This window comes from Mobula birostris, chromosome 3, assembly GCF_030028105.1.
Source record: "Mobula birostris isolate sMobBir1 chromosome 3, sMobBir1.hap1, whole genome shotgun sequence".
Classification (NCBI taxonomy): domain Eukaryota; kingdom Metazoa; phylum Chordata; class Chondrichthyes; order Myliobatiformes; family Myliobatidae; genus Mobula; species Mobula birostris.
In genome coordinates this window covers 63,428,436-63,449,723 of record NC_092372.1, presented here as the reverse complement: position 1 = coordinate 63,449,723, position 21,288 = coordinate 63,428,436, and the positions used below count along the sequence as shown (strand labels likewise).

The window sequence follows — 21,288 nt, the reverse complement described above, 5'->3', positions numbered from 1 at the left end:
ACTTTAACACACCCTCTATACATGGGTGATTTGAAACTATATGCTCCTTTATCAGTAAAACTAAAGCAATTATTTAAAGCAAAGTTCATGTTTATATTTTGGGAATTATTTTCACAAAATATAAGCATGAACTTTGGACTGGTTAAATGCAGAACATTAAACATAAAGAAAGGTGCAATAGAGCTAGTAGAATACAAAACAGAGCAGCAGGATACAATACAACCGATGGATATATATGATACATACTTAGGTAGTAATTTCGGGATTGCTGCCTGTGACATGCGCCAGTGAGGGTAGAAACAGGATGATTTGGCAGATAAGTGCTGAGAAGCTGGTGCAGGGGCAAGGCTTCAGGTTCTTGGATAACTGGGATCTCTTCTGGGGGAGGTATGACCTGTTCTAAAATGATGGATTGCACCTGAGCCCAAGGGAGATCAATATTCTCGCAGGCAGGTTTGTTAGAGCTGTTGGGGTTTAAACTAACTTGGCAGGGAGGTGGGAACCGGAGTGAAGGGACTCAAGATAGAATGGATGGTAAAAAAGTGAAGATAGTGTACAGTCAGATTGTCAGGAAGAGCCGGCAGGAGATGGAACTTAGTTGCAGCCAAGAGGCTGAGTATCAAATCATTAGGGATGCATGCAGAATCAGAAAGAATAGCAAATACGGTACTCAGGGTGTTGTATCTAAATGTGCATAGTATAAGAAATAAGGTGGATGATCTTGTTGCAGTATTACAGATTGCCAGGTATGATATTGTGGCTATCACTGAATCGTGGCCAAAGGATGGTTGGGAGCTGGATGTCCAAGGTTACACATTATATCGGAGAGATAGGAAGGTAGTCAGAGGGGGTGGTGTGGTTCTACTGGTAAAGAATGGCTCCAATCAGTAGAAATATGTGACATAGGATTGAAAGATGTTGAATTCTTGTGGGTTGAGTTAAGAAACTGCAAGGTAAAAGGACCCTGATGGCAGTTATATACAGGCCTCCCAACAGTGGCTGGGAGGTGGACCACAGGTTACAACAGAAAATAGAAAAGTCAAGTCAAAAGGGCAATGTTATGGTAGTCATGGGAGATTTTAACATGCAGGCTGATTGGGAAACTCAGGTTGGTAATGGATCTCAAGAGAGTCAGTTTGTTGAATGCCTAAGAGGTAGCTTTTTAGAGTAGTTTGTCGTTGAGCCTTCTAGCGGATCAGCTCTACTGGATTGGGTGTTATGTAATGAACCGTAGGTGATTAGGGAGCTTAAGGTAAAAGAACCTTTAGGAACTCGTGATCACAATATGATTATCCGCAACATGAAATTTAGTAAGGAGAAAGTAAAGTCTGATATAGCAGTATTTTAGTGGAGTAAGTGAAAATGTGGGCACATGGCCAAGTGGTTAAGGCATTCGACTAGCGATCTGAAGGTCATGAGTTCAAGCCCCAGCTGAGGCAGCGTGTTGTGTCCTTGAGCAAGGCACTTAATCACACAGTGCTCTGCAACGACACTGGTGCTGAGCTGTATCGGCCCTTGCCCTTCCCTTGGACAACATCGGTGTCATGGAGAGGGCAGACTTGCAGCATGGGGCCTGTGCCCTGGAGAGTGAAGACTCTCCAGGTGCAGATCCATGGTCTCGCAAGACTAACGGATGCCTTTAAGTTAAATTACAGTGGTATGAGAAAGGAGTTGGCCAATGTAAATTGGAAGGAGCTGCTGGCAGGGATGTCAGCAGAGCAGCAATGGCATGCATTTCTGGGAAAAATGAGGACGACGCAGGAGATGTGTATTCCAAAATTGAAGAAATACTCAAATGGTAAAATAGCACAACCATGGCTGACAAGGGAAGTCAAAGCAATTGTAAAAGCAAAAGAAAGGGCATACAACAAAGCAAAAATTAGTGGGAAGATAGAGGAAGAGAAAAGATGAAATATGAAAGCAAACTAGCAAACAATATAAAAGTGGAGAGTAAAAGTTTTTTTCAAATATGTCACAAATAAAAGAGAAATGAGAGTGGATATAGGACCACTAGAAAATGAGGCAGGAGAAGTAATAATGGGGGAAAAGGAGATAGCTGATGAACTAAATGAGTATTTTGTATCAGTCTTCACTATGGAAGACGCTAGCAGTATGCTTGATGTTGTAGTGTGTGAAGAAAGAAAAATGGGTGCAGTTACTGTTGCAAGAGAGAACGTGCTCAAAAAGCTGAAAGACCTAATGGCATATGAGTCACATGAACCAGAGGAACTACACCCTAGGATTCTGAAAGAGGTAGTGTTAAAGATTGTGGTGGCATTAGAAATGATCTTTCAAAATCATTGGACTCTGGCAAGGTTCCAGAGGACTGGAAAATTGCAAATGTCACTCCAATCTTTAAGAAAGGAGGAAGGCAGCAGAAAGGAAACTATAGACCTATTATCCTGACCTCAGTGGTTAGGAAGATGTTAGAATCAATTGTTAAGGATGAGGTGATAAGAGTACTTGGTGACACAGGACAAGACAGCACAAAGTCAGTATGGTTTCCTTCAGGGAAAATGCTGCCTGACGAACCTGTGGGAATTCTTTGAGGAGTTTGTAAGTAGGATAGGTAAAGGGGATGCAGTGGATGTTGTATCTTTGGACTTTCAGAAGGCCTTTGACAAGGTGCCACACATGAGGCTGCTTACCAAGTTAAGAGCCCATGGCATTACAGGAAAGTTATTAACATGGTTAGAGCATTTTCTGATTGGTAGAAGGTAGCAAGTGGGAATAAAAGGATCCTTTTCTGGTTGGCCGCCAGTGACTAGTAGTGTTCCGCAGGAGTTGGTGTGGGGATCACTTCTTTTAATGCTGTATATTAATGATTTAGTTGATGGAACAGATGGCTTCGTTGCCAAGTTTGCAGATAATACGAAGATTGGTAGAGGGGCAGGTAGTGTTGAAGGAACAGGTAGGATGCAGAAGGATTTAGACAGCTTAGGAGAAGGGGCAAGAAAGTGACAAGTGAAATACAATGTTGGAAAATGCATGGTCATGCACTTCAGTCGTAGAAATAAATGTGAAGACTGTTTTCTGAACAGGGAGAAAATCCAGGAATCCCAGGTGCAGAGGGAATTGGGAATCCTTGTGCAAAACACCCTGAAAGTTAACACAAAATGCTGGTAGAACACAGCAGGCCAGGCAGCATCTATAGGAAGAGGTACAGTGGACATTTCGGGCCAAGACCCTTCGTCAGGACTAACTGAAAGAAGAAATAGTAAGAGATTTGAAAGAGGGAGGGGGAGGGGAGATCTGAAATGATAGGAGAAGACAGGAGGGGGAGGGATGAAGCAAAGATCTGGGAAGTTGATTGGCTACCTCCCCCTCCCTCTTTCAGTTCCAGGAATGAAAGGGTTATCATATGAAGAATGTTTGATGGCTCTGGTGAGAAATGAGCGCACTTGGCTATGCCCATACGTCAGGTTTTACCAGCTTGAGCTGAGGAAAATTAATAAATAATAATAATAACATTTATAGAGTACTTTTCATACAGATAATGTATTTCAAAATGCATTACAATGGGATGAATTGTTAACATGAAGATAAAAGACAAAAAGATGTTAGTTAAAAGCAAGAGTAAATAAATAGGTTTTGAGCTGGCGTTTAAAAGTGCCAATGGAATCTGTATCCGCAGATTAGGAGTGTAGTTCAAAAAGGTCTGCCCTGCCAATAATCTTTTGAGGGATATGGTTTAAGTTTAAGAAACCAGCTGAAGAAGACCTGAGAGCTTGAGCAGGATTATAAAATGAAAGTGATTCTATGATGTACCCCAGACTCAGATCATTAAAAGCTTTAAAAACAAGTAACAGAGCTTTATACTCATTTCTAAAAGATACAAGAAGCCAAGTTAGGCAGGAATAATATGCTCCTTGATTCTGGTTTTAGTTGAAAGTCTAGCAGTGGTGTTCTGAATGAGTTGAAGTTTGTCAATAGGTTGTTTAGGAAGGCCAGTGAAAAGTTCAATGCAGTAATCTACTCTATTCGATATAAATGCATGAATTAGTTTTTTAGCATTATCATGTGACTGAAACAAATGCACTTTTGCAATATTTCTTAAGTGTAGAAATGTTGTTCTGGTCACTTTCTTTATGTGGGATTTAAAATTTTAATCTGAATCAAGGATGGCATCTAGGCTTGTTATTTTTGACTTTACAAGGGAGCCAAGTTCCCAAGTTTCTCGAGAAATTTATACTTCTGGTTTTGGGAACAACCAAAATATTTCAGTTTTATCTTCATTTAGGTTTAGGAAATTATTGCTCATCCGTTTGTTTATTGCAGCCTTACCAAAAGTCAGAGAAGATAGGGTGTTATCATCATCAGGCGCAACAGAGATATGCAATCGTGTGTCACCTGCATAACTGGGGAAATCATGTTTATGTTCACTAATGCTGTCTCCTAAGGGTAACATGAATAAGGAGAAGAGCAGGGGACCAAGACAGCTTCCCTGAGTAACACCAAGAGGTACGTACATCATACCTGTTGGAATATTGCCCTCCAAGACAGATAAGAAAGGTATATAAAGATGTGGTTAGGAATTATACAGGGGGCATTGTCATAATCTTTCAAATATCTGTAGATAGAGGATGGTGACAGAAGGCAGAAGAAATGCTAATGCTATGTTGTAATTGTACAAATCATTTGTGGGACTGCACGGAGTGCTGTGTACAGTTTTGGTCACCCTGTTATAGGAAAGACATGGTTAATCAGGAAGGAGTTCAGAAAAGATTTTTGGGAATGTCGCCAGGCCTAGATGGCATGAGTTATAGAGAGAGATTGGGCAGGCTAGGTGAAAATAAGGGGTAACCTTATAAAAGTGTTTAAAATTATGAGGGGGATAGATAAGATGAATGGTGACAGCCTTTTACCCAGGGCAGGGGAGTCCAAGACTAGGGAGAATGATCTAGAATGGGAGGGGAAAGATTGATAAGGGAACTGAGAGGAAACTCTTTCACACAGTGTGTGGTGAGTATACAGAATGAGCTGCCAGAGGAAGTGATTGAATCAGGTACAATAGTATCACTTAAGAAGCACTTGGTTGGGTATATGGAGAGGAGGGTGTCACGGTCCCGACCATTAATTCCCCATTTTCTTCTAATTCCCTTTGATGGCGGCACACCTGGTTCTCATCAAGACCTGCAGCATAAAAACCCCGGCTTTGTATCCACTCGTTGCCAGATCATTGTTTAGCCAGTGTGGTAATTAACGTTCCTGGCCACATAGGATTGTGTATTCTAAGTTTTACTTCAGTACCGAGGTTTACTTGTGTAACTCCGTCTCTCCATGTCAAGAAAAATATTGTCTACCGCTTGCCTTTCTACGCTGCATGTCAAGATAAGGGTTGTCTGCCGCCTGCCTTTCTGTTTGCCATTCAACTCCAGCAACCTTCGTGTCAGGTTCCAGCCTCGCTCACGCCCTCGTCTGCACTCTAACTCTATCTTCGTGCCAGTGTCCTGCGTCTGGGTTCGCCCCGTTCCTTGCAACAGAACGATCTGGCCATCATGGACCCAGCGGACACAAACACCCTTCAACAAGCCCTCGCCAGCCAGGGTTCCCTACTGGGACAGCACGACCAACTCCTCCGGGAGGTCACGGAGAAGCTCCGTTCCCTGTCTGCTCACGTCACGCAGATCGGTAACCAGGTGGACCGTGTCGCCACTCATTTCACTCAACCCACTCCTGGAACCCTGTTTAACCAGCCCAGACAGCCAGTAGCGGCAACCCCCCACGTGTCACCAACACCCCCGCCCAGAGAGCCTCACGTCCCTGAGCCGGAGCACTGTGCTGGTGTTTGAACAGCAGTCGTCAACTTACTCCACAGATAAGTCAAAGATTGCTTATATCGTGGGGTTGCTGCGGTGGAGTACATTAGCATGGGCCACAGCAGTTTGGAAAAACCAATTGGATATCTGCTCTTCTTTCACCACATTTATCGCAGAAATGAGAAAGATCTTTGACCACCCGGTCCGTGGTAAAGAAGCCGCCAAGTGTCTACTATCTCTCCACCAGGGCTCACGCAGTGTTGCCAAATATTCCGTGGAGTTCCGGACGTTAGCGTCCGACTTGGGGTGGAATGATGAGTCACTCCAGGGGGTTTTTTGGAATGGACCCAGCGACCTGGTAAAGGACGAGTTGGCGGCAAGAGACAACAACGACAGCCTGGATTCCCTGATCTCCCAGGCCACCAGGTTGGACAATTGCCTCCAAGAACGCTATAGAGAAAGAACTGGTCGTCCACCACCTTTGGTCACTTCTCGGCGCGCATTACCACCTCCCGCCAGAACAAACCTCTCTCCTCCTTCTGCACCCTGTGTAGCTCCCAGCCCTGCCATTTCTACTGTCCTGGGAGAGGAACCCATGCAGCTGGGATGGAACTGCCTTTCTCCCGCTGAAAGAGTCCGGAGAATGAGAGCAGGTGAGTGTCTATATTGCGGCCAGTCCGGTCACTTCTTTGCCACCTGTCCCCTTCGGCCATAAAGGGAAGACTCACCAGTAGCAGGGGGATCCTAGTGAGCCAGACAACATTCCCTTCCGTAACCCGAACCCGGGTGCAGCTTCAAGCCACTTTGTGTTACAACCAACAGTCCTTGCCTCTGTTAGCACTAGTGGACTCCGGCGCAGAGGAAAACTTTTTGGGTGAAAACTTAGCCTTCCAAGTTGGAATTCCTCGTGAGCCATTATGTACCTCCCTGGACGCCCGGGCACTGGACGGTAGACCCCCGGCCCGAGTCATGCACTGCACAGAACCTCTGCTTCTCTTTCTCTCCAGAAACCATCGGGAACAGGTACAATTCAATTTAATTTCCTCTCCTCAAGCCACTATAGTTCTTGGCCACTCCTGGTTAAGCCGTCATAACTCGCACATCGACTAGCCCACCGGGAAGATAGTCAGCTGGAGTTCGTTCTGCCATTCTTGTTGTCTGCAATCAGCCCTTTCCCCAGTGGAGGTCACCACGACCTCGTCCGCCTCTGAGCCTCCTGACTTGTCCAAGGTTCCCATAGAGTATCACAATCTGGGAGAAATGTTTAGCAAGCAACAGGCCCTTTCTCTGCCTCCACATCCCCCTTACGATTGTGTGATTGACCTTCTCCCCGAGCCTCACTACCCACCTGTCCCAACCAGAAAGAGAAGCTATGGAGACGTACGTGAATGACTCCCTCGCGGCTGGCATTATCCGACCCTTATCTTCCCCAGTAGGCGCAGGTTTCTTCTTTGTGGGGAAAAAAGACGGCTCACTGTGCCCATGTATCTACTACCGTGGCCTGAACAACATCATCACAAAGAATAAGTATCCCATGCCCCTTATCAACTCTGCATTCGAGCCCCTTCACAGAGCCACAGTTTTCTCTAAGTTGGTCTTGCGGAATGCCTATCACCCGGTCAGAATAAGGGAGGGAGATGAATCAGCATGAAGGGAGGAAATTAAAAATCTGGCTGAGTGGTGCCATAACTGACAATCTTACTTAATGTCAGCAGACTAAGGAGCTGATTATTGACTTCTGATCCTCAAATGTATCCACCTTGTTATTGACTATGCTGGATTTTCTCTGCTCCATGTCACCTGAAGCCTTTAGCACTTTAACTCTGGCCATCTCAGCTGCAATTTCTTCTTGCAACTTAAGCTCTTCCATCTTCCTCCGACTCTGTTCTGCTTGTAGTTCCTGACTTATTCGAAGCTGTTCCTTGTCTCTTTAAAGCAGTTTGGATGTTTCTTCCTGGCTTCTTCAAAGTTGGTTCACCTGTTCCCTTAAGGCGTGTTTACTCCTTAGTATTTGTTGTTTGGCATATAACTCAGCTAAATAGGAGGAAGAAACTAGAGGTCTATGAGCCAGTCCCCAGTGTTATTATTTCAGTGGACCTATCCTGGTCCCAGCACATAAAGGCAATTTCGAAGGATGCACGACGGTGCCTCTACTTTCTTAGGAGCTTGTGAAGATTTGGCACGACATCTAAAACTTTGTAAAAACTCCCATAAATATGTAGTGGAGAGTATATTGACAGGCTGCATCACAGCCTGGTATGGAAACACCAATTCTCTTGGATGGAGAATCCTACAAAAAGAAGTGGATACGGCCCAGTTCATCATGGGCATAGGAGCCACATATTGTGTTGCATGTTTATTATGCGTGATATGGTAATTAGGCACATTAGTGAGGGTGGGTCATGGTCCGGTCCGTGAAGTCTGCATTCCGGTTCATGGTCCGGTCCATCGACCCTTACTCCAGGTTTTCCTGTCTACCCTGTTTCTGTTCCTGTTTGAGCACTAATTGAGGCAGCTGTTTCTTGTTGGGGCTGGCTGCATAAATACCTCTAGAGACCAGGGTGGAGTGCTGGATTGTTCTTGTCCTTACTCCTTGGATCCCTTCCTCTGCCTTCTGTCGTCTCGTCTCGAACTCTCACTTCGTCTTAAGTTCTTGTCTCGCCTTGCATTGCCTGAAGCCTTGCCTTGTCTTGCCGGTTACTCTTGCCTCATCTTGCGTGAAGTCTTGTCTTGAAGCCACCCTGTACCTAGCTCCCTTCCTGTCCCTTGCCTCCGTCAGGTAAACCAGGCCAGATTGCCATTACCCTGTGGTGGGTCCTGTCCCTTCCTGTCCTTGCCTCTGTCAGGTAAACCAGCCCAGATTGCTGTTACCCTGTGGTGGGTCCTGCCCCTTGCCCTCTGTCAGGTAAGTCAGGCCAGATTGCTGTTACCCTGCGGTGGGTTCTGTCCCTTCCCTCTGTCAGGTAGAGATCCGCACCCTGCCCAGGTGTACTGTGCCCTGCCCAGGAGGAGCTTCAAGCCCTCAAGTCTCTAGCCTCAAGCCTCTGGTCTCAAGCCTCATCTTGCCTGCCAACCAAGTCACATCCTTGCCTAGTTCTGGGGTCCGAGCCAGAGGCAAGACCCAGGTTCTGGGCCTTTGTCCAGTCTCTGGCTCGGGGTCCAAGCCCTGGCTTCTAGCTCTCTTGTCCAGTCCTGTTCTGGGTACCTGGTTTTTGTGTCCATGTCCTAGCCCGCTCTCTGTATCCTAGTCCTGTCCCTAGTATTTCAGTGTCTGTGCCTTGCACTTGGCTCCGTTCCCAGCCACCTCCCTATGACAGGGTATGGTAAAAGCAACTGGATAAGTTATATATTCATGCTTATTTCATGGCAGTTTGTAGCTTGGGACCTCAGATATCATATCTTTGCTGGTCACTGAGATAACAGTCAATAATGTTTAATTGTATGTTTGATAATTGCTAATAATGGTTCAAAATTAGGAATTTGACTTTTTGGAGGAATCACCAGAGCTGTGAGCGTGCAATGTAAATATAATAACTCAGTGAAGTCGCAGGTTGGCAGCAATTGTCTGGTTTTGATTTTGGATCAATTTTTGCTGCAAAGGTTTCAACAGTTACACCAAACAAACATCAGCATTTGCATGTGTCTGAGAAATCGGAAGCACCAGCCTGGAGCAGCATGCGGCAAGTACGACTTGTTTTGCTGTTCACGCTGTGTTTAGATTTGCAACAGTGTTGAAGTGGGTTGGACTGAAAGGCTGTAGTGGTGGTTGCCTGAAGTGTTCGACCTTTGATTATGTTGAAATGCTGAAGAATTAAAATAACTGAACTGCTTCTAGTGTTGAAAAGCTGAATTGAGACTGCCATTGTTTTGTCTCATTTGCACACTTGAAAGACAAAATGATTTCGGCTAGAAGCAGCAACCTTGAAGCTGAGGGAGTGATTAAACAAACCCATGAAGGTCACTTCCCTGAGGGAGATGAAAATAACTATGAAGACAAAGAACAAGCTGTGACAACTGATCAGATACAGCATGGTGTACGCGCTGACGACAGCGTACCTAATGTACATAGAGTACGTTCTGTTGCTAGTAAGGCGCCTTGTCTGTCTAATATAACATCGGTACACATTAGAATGGAGGCTGATTTAGCTGCGTTATAAGCAAGACAAAAGGTATCAAGGAATAAACACACCTTAAGGGAACAGGTGAACTAACATTGAAGAGTCCAGGAAGAAAAGGCGGAACAGCTTCAAAAAGACCAGGGACACCATCGAAGAAGCCAGAAACTACAGGCGGAACACAGTCAGTGGAAGATGGAGGAGCTTAAGTTGCAAGAAGAAATCCCAGCTTAGGTGGCCAGAGTTAAAGTGCTAAAGGCTTCAAGGGTTGAGGCAGAGCTCCAGCAGAGCATGCTTATCTCCCTCAGCTCTTGAAATGGAACAGAGAAAATCCAGTATACTCGATGTCAAGATGGATACACTTGAGGATCAAAAGTCTGAGTCACGAGTTTGAACCCCAAGGGGTAGTTCATTCTCAGCCTGCACCAAGGAGGTACTCTGAACCTATGCCACATCCAATAGCACGAGGTGCTTCTGAGAACATTGATTTATGGTATGATGCCACTTGTGTTTCAGATGATAAAGATCTAAATGCTATGATGGAGACCACAAGGACACGAAAGGAAATAACAAGCATAGTGATGCAACAACAACACATTGCACCTCTGCCTAAAAGAGAGATTCAAATATTCTATTGCAGTATTGTAAGTTTTTGCAAATAAAACAAAGTGAGGTGTGTTATGATTGATGAAACCCATAACACATTTTATGGAATTCCAAAACCTAGACACTAGAGCATGCTAGAATTCCTTGCGTAACAGGTCATCACATCTAACCAGCCTCTTAAGATGAAACCCCAACTCGATGTTGGTGGTTGTGAATTATGTACATTTCTCCCAATTCCTTTACCCTACAGTATCATTCATTAATGAGAGCTTTCAAGAATAGCATTGAAGCCAAGACTGATACTGTAACTATGATGACCATCTCTATTTTCTCGAACAATACACTAGGGGTTACCCTAAAGAGCTTGTCAAAAGTTGCAATCAAGCCCGCCAGAGGAAGGATGTCTGAGGGCCATAGCTTTATGACAGGAACATTTTGGTGATAGGCAGATAATAGCTGCAGCCCACATGGAAAGGGCTCTTTCTTGGTCACATATCAAATCAGAAAATTTGAAAGCTCAAGACTACAGTCTTTTTCTTAGAAGTTGTTGCAATGCCATGGAAAATGTGCAGGACAGAATGAGTTGAACAATCCTGTTAATACGAAGACTGTCATAAATAAATTGCCCAATGAACTTTGGAAAGAATGGAGATCGGTGGTGTATCAACTATAAGAAAGACACAACTGTAAAGTTACTTTCACTGGAATCATTGATTTTATTGAAAGGCAAGTAAAGGTTGCTGCACACCCAGAGTTCGAAGAGAAATACAATGCTACATTGCCAGCTGTAAAGGTGTGAGCGAAACTGAATCGCAAATTCATTCTCAAGCTAAAGGAAGTAGTGGTTACTGTGGGAAGTGAAACTTAGTCTAGAGCTGATGAAGATAATGCAGATTTGAAACAAGCCGTGGAAGAAACAAACATAGCAGCAAATAATGCCCTAGTATCTAAAACCCTTATGGGGGCTGGTGATCATAATTGTAAGCTTCCTATAATTCCACTTCAGGTGATGTCTAAGAAGAGTAACAAGACCATAGTTACTTATGCCTTCCTAGATCAAGGAAGTATGGCAGTGTTCTGCACAAGCTCAACCTGACAGGAAAAGGAACACGCATTCTCTTACGCATGATGGGTCAAGTGAAGGTCATGTGTAGCTACATCATTTCAGGATTGGAAGTGGCTGGCTTAGATAGTGAAAACTATTCTGAATTGTCTAACATCTATACTTAGGAATGTATGCCTGTCCACAAAGGCAACGTTCCTCGTCAGAGAGATCTTCAGGAAAGGTCTCACCTGAAGCATAGGTGCTGCTGTGCGCTTATTATTTGTGTTATGGTAACTAGTCAGATTAGTGACTGCCTGGTAAAAGCAACCTGAGTAAGTTACATATTCATGCTTATTTCATGGCTGTTTGTAGCTTGGGACATTGATTGTCATATCTTTGACCGCTGAGATAACGCTCAATAATGTTTAATTGTATGTTTGCTAATTGCTAATAAAGAATCGAAATAGGGAATTCAACTCTTTGGAGCCGTGGGCATGTCACGCAGGTATGACAACTCAGTGGAGTTGCAGGCTGGTGGCAATTGTCTTGTTTTGATTTTGAATCAATTTTTGCCACTACAATGGGAAAAGCCCTCCCCTCCATTGAGCACATCCACACAAACCCTGTTGCAGGAAAGCAGCATCCATCATCAGGGTCCCCCTGATGGACGCTCTCTTTGCTCTACTGCCATCAGGAAGAAGGTATAGGAGCCTCAGGACTCACACCACCGGGCTCAGGAGCAGTTATTACCCCTCAACCTTCAGGCTCTTGAATCAAAGGGGATAACTTCAGTCAACTTCACTTGCCCCATCATTGAAATGTTCCCACAACCTATGGACTCACTTTCAAGGATTCATCATCTCATATTCTCGATATTTATTGCTTATTTATTTATTACTATTAGTATTTCTTTTATTTTGTATTTGCACAGTTTGTTGTCTTTTGCACACTGGTTAAATGCTCAAGTTGATGCGGTCCTTCATTGATTCTGTTATCGTTATTATTCTATGTATTTACTGAGTATACCCACAGGAAAATGAATCTCAGAGTAATATAGTGACATGTATGTGCTTTGATAATAAATTTCCTTTGTACTTTGAACATAAGATTACAACTTCTATACTCAGCACCCAGACTAGTAAAAATGTCAAAAAGTTATCCATGTAATGCTCACAAATCCAATATTGAAAGAAAATGAGTCATCATCAGCTCAAAGCTATTGAAAAAATTTGGATTGTTTCAGATCTATGAAGCAACATATTCATCAGTATTCTAAGACCTAAAGGAGCTAGTCAAAACTGATTAGGCAAAAAAGAAAATCTTGTGTGTAGAGTTGTAAAGGAGAATGCATCAGGGAATTGCCAGGGAATTCTATACGATATGAGCCTCAAGTGTAATGGTAGCGCACAGTCAAAGGACAACTTATAAAGCTTTGCTGCAGAAACAGTTATTCTAGATGCTCACAAATGGAACCTTTATTCCCATGCATCTGAGAAGAGGTAGAGTTCTACTCACATCATCAGAAAGGACAAAAACAGAGGCTTATAAAATGAAATACAGGGCAAGTGTCAGCATTGTATCTGTGAAGAGAAATAGTCAGTCAACATTTCGGCTCAAGTCACTTCATTTATAGTGAAAGACAGAGGGAAGGCAGTCAGTATAAAGAGGTGAGGGGATGGGGTGGAGCAAGAGCTAGGAAGTGATTCCCCTCTACCTTTTAGCCCATATGACGGGTCTTAACCAAAATGTGATGTTCCTCCGGCAGTTTGCTTTTTGGCTCCAAATTTCAATACCTGCAATCTCTTGAGTCTCCAAATTGGATCCAAGATGGACTTAGTGAAAGAAGGCAAAGGATTATGACAGACAGATGTTCTTGTAACTGGAAGCTTATGGCCAATGGTTTACTCCAGAGATCAATGTATGATGCTCACTTTTTGTCCTACGCAGTAAAAATTTGGATACAGATGTAAAAGGCAAAATTAATAAATGATGGTTGAATTGACACTGAGGAGAATAGTCTTAGGTCAGGTGACAGGAAGATATTGATCAATTCATAAAGCAGGTAGGACAATCACAGATGAAATTAATCCTGATACATGCACTTTTGGGAACTATTAAGGATAGGATCTACAAAATGAATGTCAAGGCCTTTGGAGGTATTGAGCAACGGAGTGACCTCATTTTCAAATGCAAGGATCCCTCAAGATGACCACATGCTGTATGTTTGTAAAGAAGGTCTATAGGATACTAGCTTTCATTAACCAGGGCATAGAATGTAAGGACAGAGAGATAATGGAGACATTATAAATCATTGGTTTAGTTACACTGTACATTGTTCTTATCACCGCTTTATTAAAAGGATATGATTGCTCTAGCTGATCATTGATAAAGTTATAGAAAGTGTACGTGTGTACAGACTATCATCAATGTAGAACAATACCACCTAAAAAAAACTTTTAATCCATTTTCAATACCCTATTACCTTTCCTCCCCATCTCTTTATCTCTTTAGCCATAAGAGCCATTTTTAATTCCTTTTATCTATATTTAATGATTTGGTTTTAACTGCCTTCTGTGGTCAAGAATTCCATAAATTCATCAGTCTTTGAGTGAAGCAATTTATCCTCCTTTCAGTCCAAGATTTTTTTTCTGGGATTTCCTGTGATTGGGATCATGCTCTCAGGTTCTGATCTGTTCAGTCCATCAAAATGTTATAAATAAGTAACATTTCACTCTTCTAAAAGCCCAATCGTCCCAATCCCTCTTTATGCATCAATCCTGCTATCTAAGTAATCAGTCTGGTGAACAATTGCTGCACTCCCTCCAGAATAAAAACATCCTTCCTTGGATAAGGAGACCAAAACTGGACACAGTTTTAAAGGTATGATTTTACCATGACACTTTACAATGGAGTATAACATTCCTGCTCCAGAATTCATATCTTCTTGCTGTGAAGGTCAGCATGTCATTTGTATTCTGAACCATCTGCTGTACCTCTTTGCTTACTTTCATTGAACACCATTTTTGCTGTATTTCCCCCTTTGCTCATCTACCATCCTGTTTCAATATTTATCCAAACTATACTGCATCTGCCGAGGACGGGGAGGAGGGCTGCCCTCTGTACACTTAGCACACAGGCCCATCAATGTGTGGACACACCCTGGTGCTTGTGAACCAGATCCCCAGCTATGGGTAAATAGTCCCACTGTGTTGTGGGCAGGCTCGGGAGAGACAAAGGCAATGAGAGTAAACCTGGAGTGGAACCCCTAAGGTGGTTGGATGTCATTGAACATCCTCCTGGCAGCTCCTGCAGCCAAACTGGTGCCAAACATATTGCTTCGTAAGCTTTCCTTTGGACTAGACTGGTGAGACCGAGAGGGAGATTTGATAACTGGGCATCTCAGGATCTCAATACCTTCTGCCCAGGCTTGTGATAATGATCATCATCACCTATTGTCCTTCAAGACAGACGGATGCCAACCAACCAACTGCATCTGCCACTCATTTGCCACCCAGTCAACTATACAAATCACATTGGAGCCTTTCTGCATCTCATACATCACCCTCCCACAAATAAAGAAGTAAAACATTTAACTTCCTCATCTAAGTTATTGATACACATCATGACTATCTGTAGTCCAGCTCTGTAGTATCCAATACCTGATACTTGGAAAAGGACTTAGTTCTTCCAAATCTTGGTTTTCCATCCACCTTTTTACTCTCTATCTATGTCATACCCTATGACGCTGGAGATATTGTAATGAGAGACGCAGAGATAGCAGACGAACCTAATGCATATTTTGCATCAGTCTTCACAGTGGAATACATCTGCAGTGTACCAGACATTCAAAAGTGTCAGAGAAGTGAAGTATGTGCAGTGAAAATTACTACTAAGAAGGTGGATAAATCTCCTGGACCTGATAGAATGCACCCTCAGGTTTTGAAGAAAGTAGCTGGGGAGATTGCGGAGGCATTAACAATGGTCTTTCGAGAATCAGATAATACTGAATGATTGGAAAATTGAAAATATTACTCTTCTATTTAAGAGGGGTGGGAGGCAGCAGAAAGGAAACTATAGACCTGTTAGTCTGACATCAGTGGTTGGGAAGTTGTTGGAACCAATTGTTAGGGATGAGATTACGGAGTACCTGGAGGCACATGACAAGATAGGCCAAAGCCCGCATGGTTTCCTGAAAGGAAAATCCTGCCTGACTAACCTACTGCAATTTTTTGAGGAAATTTCAAGCAGGATAGACAAAGAAGATGCAGTAGATGTGGTGCACTTGAATTTTCAGAAGGCCTTTGACAAGATGCCGCACATGAGGCTGCTTAGCAAGATAAGAGCCCATGAATTACAGGGAAGTTACTAGCATAGGTGGAGCATTGGCTGATCGGCAGAAAACAGAGAGTGGGAATAAAGGGATCCTATTCTGACTGGCTGCCGGTTACCAGTGGATTTCCATAGGGGTTGGTGTTGGGACCACTGCTTTTTATGATGTACGTCAATGATTTGGACTACGGTATTAATGGATTTGTGGCTAAATTTGCCGATCATACAAAGATAGGTGGAGGAGCGGGTAGTATTGAGGAAACAGAGAGCCTGCAGAGAGACTTAGATAGTTTTGGGGAATGGGCAAAGAAATGACAAATGAAATACAATGTTGGAAAGTGTATGGTGATGCACTTTGGTAGAAGATATAAATGGGCAGACTATTATTTAGATGGGGAGAGAATTCAAAATGCAGAGATACAAAGGGACTTGGGAGTTCTTGTGCAGAATACCCTAAATGTTAAGCTTCAGGTTGAGTTGGTGGTGAAGAAGGCGAATGCAATATTGGTATTCATTTCTAGAAGTATAGAATGTAAGAGCAGGGATATGATGTTGAGGCTCTATAAGGCATGCGTGAGACCACGCTTGGAGTATTGTGTGCAGTTTTGGGCTCCTTATTTTAGAAAGGATATACTGACGTTGGAGAGGGTTCAGAGAAGATTCATGAGAATGATTCCAGGAATGAAAGGGTTACCATATGAGGAACGTCTGGCAGCTCTTGGGCAATATTCCCTGGACTTCAGGAGAATGAGGGGGGTCTCATAGAAACATTCCAAATGTTAAAAGGCCTGAGCAGATTAGGTATGACAAAGTTATTTCCCATGGTAGGGGAGTCTAGGACAAGAGGGCATGATTTCAGGATTGAAGGATGTCCATTTCAAACAGAGATGCAGAGAAATTACTTTAGTCAGAGGGTGGTAAATCTATGGAAATTGTTGCCACAAGTGGCTGTGGAGCCAAGTCACTGGGTGTATTTATGGCAGAGATAGATAGGTTCTTGATTAGCCAGGGCATCAAAGGGTATGGGGAGAAGGCAGGGGAGTGGGGATGAATGGAAGAATTGGATCAGCCCATGATTGAATGACGGAGCAGACTCAGTGAGCCAAATGGCCTACTTCTGCTCCTATATCTTAGGGTCTTAAGAGTTTGCAAGTCTATGTACAACATCTACTAAAGCATCCTGCCCTTGAATTTTCATGGCTCTAGCCATGTCATCATAATCCCAATTGTATCATACAATTTGCGCATATTCATCCAATTTACTGTTCTATGTCTACCCCTGAAACCATAAAGGCTTTAGGTTTCCCTATTGAACATTTTTAGTTCAGAAATAAATATTTTCCACTGTGGTCATGTTTGTTTTTGACTGATTCATTTGCTTTTGACTTTTCTCTTTCCCATTCCATTCTCTTATTTCTATCCTATTTTCCCTTACTGTCTGTCTACATAGGTACCATGTAGTTTAAATGTTCCCCACCTGCATGAGCAAATAATCTCAATAGAACATCTGAGCCAGTTCTCTGCAAATGCCTTTCATCCAGCTTGTAACAGAGAATAAGGGGTGAGTAGCAGCTGTATAACTTTCTAAGTGTCCTTTTGGAATGGATAGGAGAATCTATCTCCTTTGAGAGGAGGATCTATCTCCTTTGACGGAGTTCAATAAAATAGGGGAATAATTTTGCAGCTAACAGGCTACAAGGTTTAGACACCAATTGAGTGGAAGCTGGTCCCATGGCTGGTGGGAAATCTGAAACTTACTGGATGAAAGGATGGATGTGGCAGTAAACCGAATCACATTCAATAAGTACCTGGATGAGCACTTCATGGGTTCTAATGTATGAAAACTAGAAAATGGAATTTGTAGCAGTAGCTCTTTCTCAGGATGGACAAAACAACTGTCTACTGTGCTGTAATGTCTAGAATAAATTGTAAATATCTTCATAATTGTTATGATTGACGCAGTCACTGGGGAGACACTGAAGTTGATGATGTAAAAGTCTTTATTCATCACAGCAGATCTTCTGGATAGTATCTAGTTTTCCCCTTCTGACACACTGTCTTATATATATACTTGAACACAAAGACAACAATAAATTATTAACCACAGTTGCAATGGCTATAATCATCTACTTTAACATTTTGTAGACGTAATTTTGAAGAATCATGCATTTAGAATGTTACCTCATTCCATCTCGTAGAGCTGCTTTGAATATTCAAATACTTGGTCAAAGAACTTCTGAACACAAACTCAATACACCATAAGTATACACCCAAAAATCTGGACCAGAGTTCCTCCAGCATTTTGTGTGTGTTGCTTTGGATTTCCAGCACCTGCAGATTTTCTCATGTTTGTGACACCAAAAATATACCTTTTTTGAGGGACGGCTCCCTAAAAGTATAGTTCGCCAGAATATTAAATAACTATTAGATTTTCCCTGAACTGAACATTATGAAGCAGAGACACAACTTCAGTAATGTGTTAATACAGGAGATGACCATATAACGTCTTCCCTGATTTCAATGAGCATCAGTTAACAAGAACATTCATCTATTGTCTTCCACTTTCAGTGGAATTTTCCATGCCCAATCATTGGTTTCAATTGAAGTTAAATTGTGGATAAGTTTTATTTTCTGAATACTGGTTCTCATTTTAATTTATATCTGCCATCCACAATTTCATAAGTCCAGAATAAACCCTACAGTAATGGAAGCAACACACATCAAAGCTGCTGGTGAATGCAGCAGGCCAGGCAGCATCTCTAGGAAGAGGTACTGTCGACGTTTCGTCAGGACGAAGGAGCTCGGCCCGAAACGTCGACTGTACCTCTTCCTAGAGATGCTGCCTGGCCTGCTGCGTTCATCAGCAACCTTGATGTGTGTTGCTTGAATTTCCAGCATCTGCAGAATTCCTCGTGACTACAGTAATGGAATACTGGTTATTTAAGAATGAATGAAATTTGATGCCCTAAAATTTCTTATTTTGAATGCAGATTGTAAAAGGCAAATTAAGAAATGCATTTGTTGAACATGTTTTCATCTAGGAGAACTTGGCAGTGGATTTCCAAATACAAAAGCAACTACTTTTGGTGAGCGGAGGTGGTGATGTTTGGAATTATTATCCAGTGTTATTATTGTATGACAGGTCCACAATGAGTGCTAGATTACCAATGTAAACCTATTTCGTTTTCACAAAATCTGGAACTAATTGTCCTCAAGTACTTGTGTCTTAAGCTCTGATAGCTGCCCATTGACTAGGGCAAGGAATTCTTTGCAGAATACTGCATTATTCTTATTTTACAATGGGATAAGGAGGGCAAGCATTTCAATAGCAGCAAATAAGAGAAGGGATGTATGGTCAGAACATCAGTTAGAGTTTTATAATTAGGAAAAGATTGAAGAATTTGAGAGGAAAATTTTAATTTCATAAAGTTTAATTCCAGAGGGAAAAGAAAGAAACAACAGTTACTGAAATTTGAAATAAAAACAGAAAGAGCTGGGAATACTCAGGAGGTCAAATAGCAACGATGGAGAAAGAAACTGAAAAAATGCTTCAAGGTGGTGAACTTTTGTCAGTACAATTTTGGCAGATAAACCCAATCATGACTTTCCATGTTGCGTACATAAGAACAACTTGTAGTAGCGTCACCAAATGGCATTCAATGCCTGGATTGAAGCAAATCATCGAACATCAAAGTCTGAACTTTGACATAGATTCTTAATAAGCAAAGAAGTGACAGGTTACTTGTCATAAAAGAATACACAGAGCTGAGATAACAAACAGATCAGCCAAGATCTTGTTGGTGGTAAGATGACAACAACAAAAGACAGAACTGGAAATAAGAAAAATGAAAGACAGAGAAATCAAGAATGAAAAACAAGCAGAGCCACATTTAAAAGGACTAAGAATGCTAAAAGACAAGCCTAAAGGCTTTCTGTCCTAATACATAGACCACTCAAAGTTCAAGTTCAAAGTAAATGTATTATCAAAGTACATATCTGATACCATATACTACCTTGAGATTCATTTGCTTGCAGGTATTTACAGGCAAGAAAAAGGAATACAATAGAATTTTATGAAACATTATACCTAAACAGACAAAGAAGCCCTCGAATACTCAGCCATTTGGTCGACACAGGTTTAAGTACCCAGCCAGCCAAGACACTGGGGCAAAGGGTTCACCCTCTTGAACAATTTGTTAACTTGTACAGCTACAGATTTCTTTTATTATCTGTTACTATTATTGTTGATATTATTTTATGTGTTATATGTGATATATTTACTGTGCTTTGCATGTTGGTCCCAGAAGAATGTGTTTTCGTTTAGCTGTATGCATATGTACGGTTGAATGACAATAAAATTGAACCTGATTTCAAAGCATGTCTAAAAGATATTGAACTCATCAGGAAGTGAAACATCACTGCCATTTTATCATCTTAACAGAGCAAGCTTGGGGACTGTGTGACTCCTCCTTCAAATTCATTTATTTTTAATCCCTGATCAAACTAATTTTCTCCTAAACAGAGGTGAATGGAGTTGATTGCAGAAGACATGAAACATAGTCATTTGGTTCAACCTCTGTAACATCTCTGCTTCCACATCCTGTCAATCCTCCTTCTGTTCAGGATGGTTTTGATTGCTAGCATTGTTTCTGCCTTAACCACTATGCCTGAAAGAATTCCATAATTTCACAGCATTCAGTGTGAAGCTGTTTCTCTCACACTCATTTTTTTTCATGAAGTCATATTTGTTATTACAACAGTGGCAACACTTCAAAGTGCTTTACTGTTGTTGTTGTGTTGTTGTTCCTTTTCGTGCTTTGTGTCACATCAGGTGGCATTTTTTGCCATTTCCTTAGCATTTGTCTGTTTTGTACGAGGCCGTGTTGGTAGCTTGGCACTCAACCCAGAATCACAAGATCCCAAGATCCCAAGACAAAGGAGCAGAAGTAGGCCATTTGGCCCATCGAGTCTGCTTCGCCATTCCACCATGAGTTAAACTATTCTCCAATTTAGTTCAAATTTCTGGCTTTTTCCCCATATCCCTTGATACCCTGACTAATTAGATACCTATCAATCTCCTCCTTAAACACCCTCAGTGATTGGGCCTCCACAGCTGTATGTGGCAACAAATCCCATAAATCCACGACACTCTGGCTAAAAAAATTTTTCCTCATCTCTGTTTTAAATGGGTACTCTCTAATTCTAAGACTGTGGCCTCTTGTCCTGGACTCACCCACCAAGGGAAGCAGCCTTTCCACACTATGTCCAACCCTTTCAACATTCGAAATGTTTCTATGAGATCCCCTCTCATTCTTCTATACTCTAATGAATAAAGTCCAAGAGCCGACAAACGCTCTTCATATGTTAGCCCCTGCATTCCAGGAATCATCCTCGTAAATCTTCTCTGAACTCGCTCCAACATCAGTACATTCCC

The 21,288-nt window shown here is 42.3% G+C and overlaps 1 protein-coding gene across 4 annotated transcripts in view; it reads left to right on the top strand.

Moving 5' to 3' along the window:
* The window catches only part of LOC140195086 (phospholipid-transporting ATPase VD-like), a 198,564-nt gene that overhangs the window by 5,475 nt on the left and 171,801 nt on the right, over positions 1-21,288 (top strand). For 3 of the 4 annotated variants that reach the window (XR_011885354.1, XM_072252763.1, XM_072252766.1), the window contains exon 1: positions 6,722-6,782. The exons of the other annotated variant lie outside the window; for it this stretch is intronic. Coding sequence is in view for 2 of the 3 variants with exons in the window: in XM_072252763.1 (XP_072108864.1) it covers positions 6,729-6,782 (54 nt within the window). In the remaining variant the exon portion in view is untranslated. Of the gene's footprint in view, positions 1-6,721; positions 6,783-21,288 lie in introns of those variants that run through there. 4 annotated transcript variants of the gene reach the window in all.